At 38.0% G+C, this 13,444-nt stretch overlaps 1 protein-coding gene across 1 annotated transcript in view; it reads left to right on the plus strand.

Annotated features, from left to right (window-relative positions):
• ANK2 (ankyrin 2) overlaps window positions 1-13,444 on the plus strand; it is a gene marked incomplete at its 3' end in the record, with an annotated part of 166,806 nt that overhangs the window by 25,549 nt on the left and 127,813 nt on the right. Inside the window, exons 3-4 of the mRNA XM_026076727.1 lie at window positions 2,361-2,459; window positions 4,199-4,297. Of these exons, the coding sequence (XP_025932512.1) occupies window positions 2,361-2,459; window positions 4,199-4,297 (198 nt within the window). The remainder of the gene's footprint in view (window positions 1-2,360; window positions 2,460-4,198; window positions 4,298-13,444) is intronic.

Raw genomic sequence — 13,444 nt, forward strand, 5'->3', positions numbered from 1 at the left:
CTATAATTTCTTTTAGTAATCTTTTTACTGAACCTCATTGTATTAATTTTGCATATGTTTTAATGAATATGATAAAAATCCCATATTGCAAAAAAATCGCCCAATCTATGCAACAATATTAGCTTCAACTGCTTAATGTGGTATCATTAGATATGTATTTTGAAGCCATAAATACAAATATTTTAAGAGGTTGCTACTGTTTTAGCCCTGGGACAAGCCTTGCTTTCCTTATATTCTGCCACGTGCGAAACTAAAAAAGAAGCTTGTTCTCCAGACGTGTGTATGCACACAATTTATGTAGGCACATCGCACTTTGCAGGTATGCTGTCCTCCTCCCATCCAGTATTTCAGTTTTTGTGGTGTTGCCTGTGGACTTCTGTGTGCTCAAAGAGTGAAAAAAGTTTATACGCTTCACAGAAATACGTCAGCTGTGTACAACCGTAAGGAATCAAAAYTTACTTTTCATACTCTCTTAGAAAGTGCTGATGACTGATCTATGCTATTAGATATGCGAATAATTCTTTCTTCTCAAACAAGGAGAACGCTGTGTTTTTCCTCACAAAATACTATTTCAAAACTTTCAACCACTCTAGGTAGTAATTATAGTAACTTAATACTCAGCAGAGATTAAAAAACAAGATTAGAACTGGCTGGAATGTTTTCAGCTTGCAAAAAGCTCCCTGACATGTACGGTGTTATACATCACGATGAATATGGCCAACCTCGCCACATGATTTTGGCTAAAAAATATTTTTTGGATCGGGGTGTGCCACTACTGCTGCCCCTGGATTCTGCAGCTCAGCAGTAAGAGGGCTCCTCTACATAGGAAGAATCTGGTTACTGCTGCTTTACTCGCATAATGGGATTTGAAACCACATTTCTTGTTAGCATTTCCTAGCTACCAGGCTGCATAGAGTATTTTCTTTTGGCAGCTTGTGAATGTATCCTTCCTTCAGTTCCTTTGCTTTTCTCAGAGCTGCACTTCTGAATTTGACCACAAAATATGTCTGTGTTGCTTACGTGAATGCAGTATTAAATGGAGTTACTTCAGAAATGAATTTGGATTGCTGTGTCTGTAGCCATTGGACCTACTCCCATTAAATGTCTCCTGTGAAGTGCTAAGTGCTTTAAAATCCCACTGGGAATTACAAGCTTGAACTGCCTATGAGGATGGACAAACAAAAAAACAGAAAGCTGCTTGTTTATTACATAATTCAAGTGACTATGAACTGCTTAGAGACAAGTAAAGTGATAAAAATTATGCAGTGCTAAGCTTGGTGCTTTTTATATATATATATATATATACACACACACACACACACACACACACACTTAGATACCTAAGTATTATTTATGATGCTTGCAATATGGCAAAACAGCAGAATGCTTGAGGGCAATGGCAGTATCTTTTGCTGTCACCTGCCTGATGTACTGTGAAAAATACCATGGGATTGTGAAAAATAGGTTAGCAATTCAGTTACAATGGAGTGTCATTTTATATTTTCCCTTAGGTGGAATAGGGATAATAGGAAGAGGAAGATGCACAGTTTCTGTGGCTGGAATTTATAAGATAAAGTATCCTATTTCATTTAATGTGAAAGGGATTTAGGTGTCTAGTTTCTTCAGTTGGTGTTTTTTTTCCTGAAAATCCTAGCTCATATTTCATTGTTTTTTTCTTCTTTATGAATGAGGTTACAAAACCTCAAAGTTTAGAGAAGACTTGTTAATCAGAAACCATTTGTGTTTGTATTAAGTCAGTGATTGGTATAACCACTTTATGGATGGTTTACAAGCCGTCCGTAATCAACAAATAGTTTGCTCTGATTGTGCTAGTGGTCTTCTGATTGATATCAGCTGTCCCAGAGGAAAGGAGTCCAGGGTTCAGGACAGCCACATCAGCCTGAAATAATCCTGATTCACTAGACACATTCTGTGTAAATTTGGCTAAGTCCTGTGATTTCGCTGTGATGATAATACGTCACTGGGGTAGATGAGATTACAGTAAATAGAAGTTAGATATGCACTCAGATTTTGAAATAATGGGCTCCCTGGTGATACCCAAGATAGCCTGGGGATGTGTGAAACTATCAAAAAGGAAGGAGTTTCTTATGGTTATTTGCTTGCTGCAAAATACAGTTTGTTTTGATGTCTTCGTTGCTATGAGAAAAATGTTATTGGAGAAGCTTTGTCACGCAGTGCCTTGGCTCAACTAACAAAGTCCAAAATATCTGACTTATGCAGACAGCCAGCCAACATGTAATAGTATTCCAACTGCTAATCTTCTTCTTATACCAGGGTAAGGTGGGAATGTGTATCTTCAGAACTGATATTTGTAACTGATATGGCCCTTGTGCTTACAGAATGGACTCAATGCTCTGCACCTGGCTGCTAAAGAAGGGCATGTGGGACTGGTACAAGAATTGTTGGAAAGAGGGTCAGCTGTGGATTCTGCCACTAAGGTAATTTATACATGTCTCTTAAGTTTATTCACAAAAGAAAAAGTGAAATAAATGGGAGAAATTTAGAAAAAAAAATAGAAGTACAAAATAAAATAATAAGATAAATACCCCATCGGTATTTAAAATGTTTCTTCTAATATGGTCTGTAAGCCTACGTTATTTGCTGAGGCTCATCAATAGTAAATTAAGAGGGAAAGATTATTGTTTATGCAATCTGTTCACAGGGAGAGCATTAAAAAGTTTTAGCGATGCCAAATATTTCATTATTTCCAATGACAGTTCCCCATTACAGCGAGAGTGAATATAGCTCAAAATAGTAGACATTTTCAAATCTGCAAAAATTGGTAAGTGATTGTATCATACCCAGAGCCCTTTCACTCAGGGACACAATGGAAAAACCCTACAGAATAATACATTTTGCCTTCCCGTATTCCACACACAGGCACACACGAGGATGTCTGAAACATTCAGGCAGTACGTTACTTGTCCATTCGTGGTAGATTCTTTGTGATGGGCTAGCTTTGTCAGCTGGACTGATGTAGTGGTTGGCTCCTAGTATCTTCGCTCAGCCCAGGGTGGGGCTGGGGAAATGGAGGTTGTGGTCAGCCCCAGCAGTCCTCCTTTTAGTTCTGGAGTTGGTGGCTGCTGCTCTGTTCTCTAGGCAGACTGGCTGGGCCCAGCCTTCGTGTTCAGTACCCACCTCTCTGTTCCTGCAACTCCGTTCTGTGAGGCCTGATGCCTGGGATCTCCCTCAAGGTTAACGCTTGGTCCTCAGCTCAAAGAGCTTCTTGCTCCACTTGTGGTTTCTATTACTGATGAGAAAATGAGGTTCTCTCCTTCAAAAATTCACCCCGCAGTGAAGCTATTGGTAGAACCACCGGCTTCCAGGTGGGACTTTGGAATTTTGTTTTGTTTTTATGAGTCTTTAGGCACCTGGCCTTGATTGTTTAATAAAGCCCTTTTAGATAGTGTTCCTGGGGTTGAGAGACTGGCCTGAAAAAATGGAAGCCTCTTACAAAAGCAGTGGTCTCACTGCTGCTCTTTGTGAGAGATGGTTTTAATGGAGCACTTCATCTACATTTTCCTGACCTATCTGCAACCCATCCAAAGGTCAAGAAGGACTCTTGTCAGTGTCATGTTGCTTCTTGTACTAATCAAAAATGGTCATTTGTGAATATGAGCAGTTCCTCCCTTTTTTTTGCATATGCTTCTCTTGTGTTTATAGACAAGTAATTAAGAACTTACAAAAATATGCATTTTAGTTTTATGGCAATTAAAGAAGAGGGAAAAATTTTTTCTTCCACATTTAAAGAGTAGTGTTTGCTCCTTAATACTCAGATTTTCTTTATAAGTCTTGTACTAGGAAATTTCACTTTGCATGTGATATACAGCTTGAATTTTAGGACTCCTAGATTTCTGCTACTTTCTACAGGGCATGATATCTGGAGCTGAAGCTCGTGTTAAATTTTACATAGAACTTTGTTCCATGCCCCAATCAAATTCCAAAATCTCACTCAAAAGTTACATTGGGTTATTAGTATTACACAACAACTCAAGGAATCTTCGTTGCTGCAATTATCAACTCTATCCCGTAGGACGTTTGTAGAACCTCAAGGAACCGTAAGGTAAAACGGTACTCAAAAAATGGAGGCCTGTATGCTGAGTATTATAAAGAACTGCTGGTTGAAGTGATTTGTAAAGAAAAATAAAACCCCTCTTCCCCCCCCCCCCCCCAACAGAAAGGGAATACAGCCCTGCACATTGCATCCTTAGCAGGACAGGCTGAAGTTGTCAAAGTTCTGGTTAAGGAAGGAGCCAATATCAATGCACAATCTCAGGTATGATGCTATTTTCACTTCTCTCTTCTTGTTTGGCGAGGTTTTATAAAATAGATCTCAGAGGTTAGGCAGTAATTCCAAACCTTTTCTTTAATGCCAGCCCTGACAAATCAGTCAAATTRAGGCTTAGATGACATTTGCTGGTGTGTAAGTAAAGTAAAAATAAATGACAAATTGAAACCATTATGTACTATTTGTGTGATATGTAAGCTTGCGTTGTTATTGATTGAAATCTCTAAGAATACCTTTTCCTAGTAGGCTTTAATAAATTGGTAGTTTCAAAAATTCTGTTTAGAAATGTTACATGATATGTTTGTCTTGAATTTGATGAGTGTTAAGAAAATTTATCAAAGATTTGATTTATAAAATTGCTTTTCATGGTTATTTGATGGTTTTAAAATTTGCAGACAACTTACTATAGGGTTCTAAACTCATTCTTCATGTGATCAGAAAGAATTTACATCAAAGGGTGGAATGTACATTTGATCTTGGGGAATTCACCTTGTCCTGGCAGGYAAACCAACTGTAAAAAGAGCTTCTTTATTTCTGTTGACATGAAGCTTGTCTGTTCTTTCAAAATGTACCAGAGAACTTGGTGGTGATGTTGCAAAGACTGACCGATGGCCAATGCTGGAAGAGAATCTTCTCTCCCCAGTTTGGGCAAGGCTGTAGTGACAGCTGTCTCCCTGCCATGATTTCAGACCTGTAAAGAACATGGGCTAGATTCGCAGTGAACAACAGACTGCTTTCAGAGCTAACTGCCCCCATCTCCTCTGCCCTCCCAAGTAGACACACCTATTAGCACCATATAGCAATCTACCACATTATGACTGCATGTATTGGAGTTACGCGCTTTATTTCCTCTGTTTAGGATTAGAAAGAATTTATCAAATAAATTATTTGGTTACTGTTTGTGAATGCTACATTCTTAACTGTGGCAACTGTCTGTAGCTATGGAGAACTGAGCAGATGGTATAGATGAGGATCTACTATATGATAAAGAAACTGCCATCTTTATTCAAACAAGGTCTTTCTGAAGCATTTAGTCAGCTTGTGACATCCTCAGAAGTAAATCAAGCTAACTAACACTGTTCTTATTGAATCTGGGTGCATCATTTGATGACCACAAATACCATTTGCACAGTAATGGTATAAACTAAGACAATGAAAAAAACAAGTCATGCTTCAGGGGTAGATTTGTTTCAGATTAAATTTTCCTAGCACTTACTGTTTGCGGGCAATATAATGGGCTTTTAGCTCATTTTTTCTGGGATACATGAGCAGAACAAGAAAAGAGTGATCTGATTAAACAGGGCAGCTAGAAACTACCTTGACAGAAGAGAATTTCAGGAAGCATAGCTGGGCCTGTGTGAGATGCTTTTCTCAGCSCTGTTCTGCAGAGTATTCCCTAATCACTAGGAACACAGCCAAGCTTGTGAAAGGATGTGTCCATCCCAAATCTGACTAGCTTAACATCTTCCTTGCTTAGACCTGAGAAGCTGGGTTTTTTTGCTGTTTGATGCCACAAATACATGGTAGGCAATGTAAACTAAATAGAAGGCCACAAATATATGATGGGCAAGATGAAGTAAATAGAGGGCACTAGATGAACCAGTAGAATGAACCAACTACAGAATGAACAGGTGTGTCTATGCCATTTCTATATTTTAAGACAGAGAAATGGAAAAGATGTTTAAACTGCCTTGAGTCCAAGATTTCTTTTTCATATTATATTTTCTGCCTCAAAGCCTGTGCTAAAGAGCGCTCTCAGGACAACTGATGGTCTCTCTGACGGTTACTCCCCATGCTCTACTTCCATTTTATTTAAGCTAAGGAATACTGTAATTCCATTGCTCAAAAATTTAGCAAACACCTTTCATAAAGTTCTAATTGGATAATTTCTGCATACGGTTTTCAGCATCTTCATGTGTATAAGAAGATAAAGTGATGTCTTTAATGTTAGGGTTTTGACAGTGGTAAGAGAAATCAGCATAAAAATGTTACTTTCATGAAGCATTATCCCTCAAAAAGTCTTCATGAAGGCTTTTCCTTATGTTGGAAGAAGAAATAATGTTTTCTAAGTACGAAAAAAATCCTGACAGAATCAGAAATTGTTTTCACTATAATTATTTTATCTGCTATTCTAGTTTTAAACGTATTTATTGTTAGCACCGAATGTTCTGTGCACTGTGCAGAGGCCTGTTAACAGGCATTTGCTCCTTGAATAGTCATCCAAGTGGAATTGACTCAGCAGATAACAACACATAGATTCAGAAGATGACAATGGGCAACCTGGCATAAGGTCTTTCATCCTGTCCATGGAAATCTGTATTTACATGGTAGGAGTTAAAGCATTCAGAATAATGGGGGAGAGATGCTGTGTTACCAAGATATTCAACAAAACATCTGCAAGTGAGGATGATTTTAGACATAAGAGAATGTAATCTGAAGAGAAACCCCAAAGACAGATGTAGACTTGACATTAATCAAGAAAGATGAAATGTAGGACTTTGATTAGTGTTTATAAATTAATTATATTTTAATAAATAAAGGATCATAGTATTTAAAGTAAATCAGTCATTCTGTTTTACGTAACACAGGTTCTTTGCCCGCCACTGCAAAATTGTAGAGTCCCTGGCAGTGTATTACCATCACTGGTAGTCCATTATTTTTTTCCTTCCCTGGAGAAGTATGTGCAGAGGACTCATGTCTGTGTAGTAGCAGGGTTATATGCAAAGCCATGACAAGGATCGGCTGTCTGCTCTGTGCATGCAGGCGTTTTGTGAYGTTCTGCGACACTGCTTTGCTCAAGGCGGTGGGGTTTAAATGGGAGCCAGTCCCCCAGCTGCCTCTACACCTAAACACTCTTGGGAATATCCCTTAGCAGCACCACACATGCAAGCTCGGCAAAAAGGGTCTTCCATGGCTGGTTATGTAATTTCTAACTCAACCCCACCTTGCTGTCCCAATTCTTGCCTGCATCTGCTAATCTCTTCTAGAGGGTCTTAGTCCCTATTTGCTTCATCCAGGCCTTCTTGCTCTAGGCTCTGGCACCAGCTCAGACCGGCAGAGACCATGTAGGTTTTGATGAAACTCCTGGTTCAGATTTTTGCCGTGTTTCTGGATGAATATAATGCACATTGCTGACACTTCAGTTCTTGTTGTCTAACCAGTTCACCTTCTAGCTGCTGGTGGATGTTGTAAATTGCTGTAGAGGGCCTGTACAAGTAAGATATCATCTGATGGAAGGATTGTTTTCACTTTCTGTCCTTCTGTCTTTTTCCTGAAGAGAGAGAGAGAATAGCTGCTTGAGCAGCTAAAGTCTGGATAGCCAAATAGTTCCTCCATTGCTTGCCACGGAGATCTGCACAGCAGCTGCTGCTGCCATGCAGGAACAACAGGCTAAGGTGGACCACAGGAGCCTTCTCAAGCTCTCTTTCCCAATAGACAGTTTCTGTGTCAAGCTTTTCTGGCCTGGTCTTTCGGCCTCTGCTCCTGCCTGGTAGCAGTCTGGCTTTCTGTGACAACAGGCTGGAGTCAAAGGCTCTTGCTGCTGCTTGTGAGGGGTAGTTTCAGATGGAAGGTGGGCCCTTCTCAGGGACCATTCTGTCATGTTCTTTTCTGGACAGAACATTGTCAATAACACAACAGTAAACAATAGTGCACTGAGAAGGAAATGAACTACCTAGAGCTTTCTTCTTTCTGGTAAGCATTGAATGAGCTTGGGTAATATCTCTGTTCAGCACTTTAAATACTCTTTGTGTGTGTGCACATGTTTTCATGTAGCTAGGGTATGACTTTGAATATGACTGAACTGATATTGCCTAGATAATGGGTGGAAAGGATGTATTGTAGTGGTCAAGGTTCTGAACAGACTCCTGAAAGCTCGATTCTGATTTACCAGAGACTTTCCATGAGATTATGGAAAAGTCTTTTAATCTCTATGCCCTGTGAATAGAATAAGGATAATAAATACTGCCTTTCTACTCAAGATTGCATTGATATGCTCAAGAATGACGTGCATCACAGACAATAAATAAATAAGGAAAAAAACAGGAAAAAATAGAAACTTCAAAGTTAATAGAGAATAGATGATTTATGATAAAAAAGATTAAAAAACAAGCATACTTTACAGCTGGTGGGAAAAGAAAAATATAAAGTTATAGAGAAAAAGAAAAAGAGAATGACTGAAGAGAATGTGCTTGAATACTCGATTACTACATTTTCTGTCAGGAAATATGTCACAGATGAAAAGACAAAGTGAAAAAAATCTTACCAGGAAAGGGGTTAATTAAGATTAAAATGGACAAAAATACAAAATTAAAGGTAAACTTGGAGAAAAAAGTAAGGAATTATGACTGAAATGCTCAGTTTCTCTTTCTTATATTTTATCTCAGTTCCATTTTTAAAAATAGATGTTACATTGTCACTCTTAAATCTTTAAGAAACAGTTGCTGATATTGAGGGTGTATTACATCCTCTCCTTGGTATCTCTGTTATTTCACACTATTTTTTTCTGGCCCCTGCTAAATACCATTCAGTGGTAGTGATCTAGTGCCAGTGAAGTAACTCAGGTTGCTCCACAACTTCCTCTTTAAAGAACTCAGTATCTGTCAAGGTCATTCTCATTTCCAGTGATAAGAACTTGCTGTGGTGATAAAAATTACTTCACTGATTATAGACTGATAGGTAAAAGATCTCAATTCCAATTTGTTCAACTTAGTGTTTTCCTTTTCTTTTTCAGTTAAATTGCATAAAACCTTTATCAAAACTTACCAAAAACAACATCTGAAACACTACACTGATTTCCAGTTCCTTAGGCCAATGAAATAACAGAATTATCTCAGAAAATGCTATTAAAAATTTGTAGCCACAGAGATTACAAAACCCATCTGTGCTATCTGAGGCTATTAAGTATTCAAGGACTTTGATTTTATGGATTTTGTTTTTTTATTAATATACTTTGCTTTGCCCTTCAGTTTTCTGTTGGTCTTTCAGAACTGTTATTTTGTTCATCTTCCTATCTTTTTAAAAATGTGTTCCTTTCTAGCTAATACGTCATCACTGTTATTTTTAGAGAAGTAATTTCTATTTTGATACAAAGCCTAATTGCGCAGTGATTACTAATTGAATGACTCCACTTTCACCTGCATGCATATCATTTGAGAGCTGACATCTTCCTTGAGTATATTTCAGGCAAATACTGAAATGAGGACAAACCCAGAAATGGCCAGAGAGATCTGGAAATTACTGCTCCTTTTGGGCATATCTCCACCTAAAATTCAACAAGTCTGCAATTATTTGGGTCAGTTAGAGTTGCCTTTTGCATGGTGCTACAAATACTACTGGAGAAAATACATTTATATGATGAATATCTATAAAACATCCACCTGGTTGATTCTGCTTGTGGTTGAGCAAGCAGTTCTAGATAAGCTTCATCAAATCACAGATCCATTGTAGTTGCAATTTCTCTTCTTGATCTGACCATATTTTCTTTATGTTCAGATCTGATCATGCTGCAGTCACTGAGAATATAAAACCTTGTCTAGTGACTAGATGGTACAAACTATAATGTACCATGGGTAACCACAGATTTACTGTGACTTTTTCAAATATGTTTAATCCATACTACTCCTTTGAGCTTTGATTATATTTCCTTGAAGAGCAGAACAAGGTCATCCCATGGTATGATGTGACCTTTTGCAATATGTATTCCCTTGTGCTGGTGATCCTCTAGGTACTTCCGAATTTCAGTGGTGAATTCCGAAAAAGTGCTTAGGGGCCATGGAAATGTTTCATTGTCCAGAAACAGGTAAGTGTCATTGGTTGCTCATCACACGCACACACTTTCACCCAGCCCATTGGTTTCCTTCTTGCACAGCTGGATCATTTACTTACCTCCAAACCTGTTTTGAATTATTGCTTGTACATTAGAACAGGAATTCTTTTCTCTAATCTCTCTCTCAATGAATGTCTACTTTTGTGGCATATTCATTGGCATCAGTTCTGATGCCAGTTCTTGATCGTCTTCCCAGGTGGACGAGGCATCACCTGTTTTAGTCAGTCCAACCCTTTCACTTGAAAAATTAAGTTTGTCTGCTATTAATTTCTCTTGAAGTCCAATTGTATCATCTGACTCATGTAGAGGGGTCAGAGATGTCTGACAGCTAGAATGTTAGTCTGCCAAATGCGACAATAGCCTTACTGCAGTACTCTTGATAAGTAAGTCTGTCTGTAGGCTATCCCTTACTGCAGTAAAAATGATATATTCTGACCACACACATGTTATGGAATGGATACATCCTGACCTTCATCCATTCCAAGCAAGGTTAAAAAGGTTAGCCAAATAAAGAGTTGTATCTCATAATATGATATCTAAAATGAAGAACTTAGACTTGATAAATATCAAGTAATTGAGGTAGAAATAGCTGAAAAATTAAAGCCAAAAAGAGGAAGTATGGTTCACTCTTGTTCAGTAACTGTATGGGAATTACCATATCTTGGAGCCCATTGTTTAAGAAAGAAATGCTTCCCTTCAGTTTTAAAATTTCTGCAGTTGAGTTTAGAAGCAAATGAGTTCCCTAAGCTGCTAAGGTTGTGCTTTCACCAGTGCTTCCCTTGGGGGCCCTCACAAAAGGAGGAGCCTGCCTTTTAATCATCTGATTATTTAAAGTGACCCAGATACTGAAAGCAAGGATTAAACAAATCAGTCCTCCCCTCAGCTGATCTCGTTATTTAAAAGCACTCTGGTTTTCTTTCCTCTATATCCTCCTTTAAGCTCATTGCAAACACATTAGCCAAGAAGTATTTTCATTTACCTTTGTCCCTATTGTGGTGCCACTTCCTGTTTCAAAAAGTAGGAGATGCTGCTATCACGACCGCTGGAGTATTTTTAGCTATACTGTTCACGAGGTTAAAGGAATCCTTAAGAGCAGCACAAAATATTCAGCCTCAATATACTTTCCCAAACATGAATGATAAGAGAGCTTTTTGAATGCCTGTATTCAGTGTTCCTACCAAACTAGAGGGAAGATTTAGATGATTGTTGGAGAAGTGATGGGCTTGTCTGTCTCAGGATGTGTCAGGATTTACTTTACCACAGATTGCTCTTCCTATGCTTTGTAAAGATACTCTTACCTTCAGAATGAACCGTATTTTGCTGAATATTTCATACCCCACTATGACAAATGGTTTTAATTCCACCAGATGGGCATTCTGCTTTAATATCAGCACAGTCAGATTCTAAGTTGGTGTATATCAAGATAAGTCCTTTAGTTGCATTTCATCATTGTTAATGTAATAAAGGATCAGGCCCATTATCTCTTCATTGGAGAAAAAAAAAAGAAATTCCTTCTGGAGGATTCAATGGATTTTGAGAGATCTAACCAAAGGTAATATATTAAGAAAATTGAAAGGACAGATATGCTAATTCATCCTCCCTTAAGCTAGTCCAAGTTTCAGCTGCCTGTCTCTTATAGTAAGCATGAACATAAGATAATGATTGTTGATATCACATGGGTAACTTCCAGTTCCCGAAATCATACAGTTAAAGGAAAAAAACTCATGAGGATGCCCAGTTTATGATGTCATCTACAGAAGAAGCAGCATGGTGATCTAGAAATGTGGGACCAGTTGGCTTTCTCTCAAAGGATCTTTTTTCTTTTCTTTTTCTTGGGTCTTTTGCCTCTCATCCTTTCACTGTACGCTTCCAAGAAGAGACTGGCTGTATCTTTTCTATAACCACCCAGTAGGTAGTTGAAGGCAGTAGTTTGATCCCCCTTCTCCAGGCTGCACAAAACCCTGGTTCTCCCAGCCTTTCCCCATATGTCAGATGCTCTAACCCCTTTACTCATCTTGGTGGCCCTCCACTGGACTTGCTCCAGTTTGTTCACGGATTCCTTGGGGGAAGCCCAGAACTGGACATGGTACTCTGGATGCAGTTTTACAAGTGCTGAATAGAGGAGAATAAGCACTTCCTTCAACCGGCTGCTATATTTATTCCTGTTCAGGATTAGCTAGAGAATTTATTATATATAAGATCAAAATATGGCAGTCTGGCCCTTCCTACTTTATAAGCTGGTATTCTTTAGCTCTGCATTGTGCCTGGAGTGGTGATATTCTTGAGGCAACCTTTCCTTCCAAAAGAGGCAGGGAAATGAATCTTCTTTATTCTACCTAAGAGTATCAGGATCCATCTTAGAACACCATAAAGCAGTGACATGATATCAAATATGTTTTGGTGCTATATCACAATGCAGTTTGCACCTCTTCAGACTACAGACATCACTGCATCAGACTCTGGTTGGATCACATTTTCAAGATTTTCTAGACAGACAAGAGAAATAGTAATGTTTTGCTTGTAATGCAGTAACGCTTGTCTGTAGAAAAAGCTGCCAGCAATGTTCAGTTTTACTTAAATGACCATTTTTATTATAACACCTAAATTTTGTTTTGATGGCTTTTAGTTAGTAGATTCCAGTGATCCAAAGCAAGATAATATCAGATCTTGTAATACATGTGTCTTAAGCAACACGAACTGAAAACAAACTTAAAATATTCACAACATATGTCTTAGTCTATTTTGTTGATTTACAGTCATCCCTGTTGGTTTAAGTGCTATAGCAGGGTCTAATATTAATGGTGCAGGTCAGAATTTGAAGAGTTCAGTTTAAAGAAATTGTGTTTTTTTGCATAAACTTTAAGAGCCTGGAATAAAACAATGTATCAATCTGAAGATAAGGGTTTACCAGACCAACATGCCACATATCACCCTACTTTACTGATGCAAACTGAAACAATGATAAACAAGAAATGGAAATGTTATTAGCATGTATTTATGAGAGTGTAGATATAGCTGAGTCACAAACAAATAAATACAAACATTTCATATATAATATTAGTGTTTATTTTTTATATAATATTCATATATTTATATAATATAATGTTTATATAATACTATATAATATTATATAGTATTAGTGAAAACACATAATATATGTGTTTTCTTCTATTAAGCCCTCCACTATAAGCATAAAATAAATTGTTTTCAGTATTGTTTTCACTTCACCATGGATGGAAGGCAAAACCCCAAATGCTATGCTGGGACATTGTCCAGAATTCATATGCCAGACTCTGCCTGGGCTAAGC

Source organism: Apteryx rowi, unplaced genomic scaffold (assembly GCF_003343035.1).
Source record: "Apteryx rowi isolate R43461 unplaced genomic scaffold, aptRow1 scaffold_438, whole genome shotgun sequence".
In the NCBI taxonomy this organism is placed as follows: Eukaryota; Metazoa; Chordata; class Aves; order Apterygiformes; family Apterygidae; genus Apteryx; species Apteryx rowi.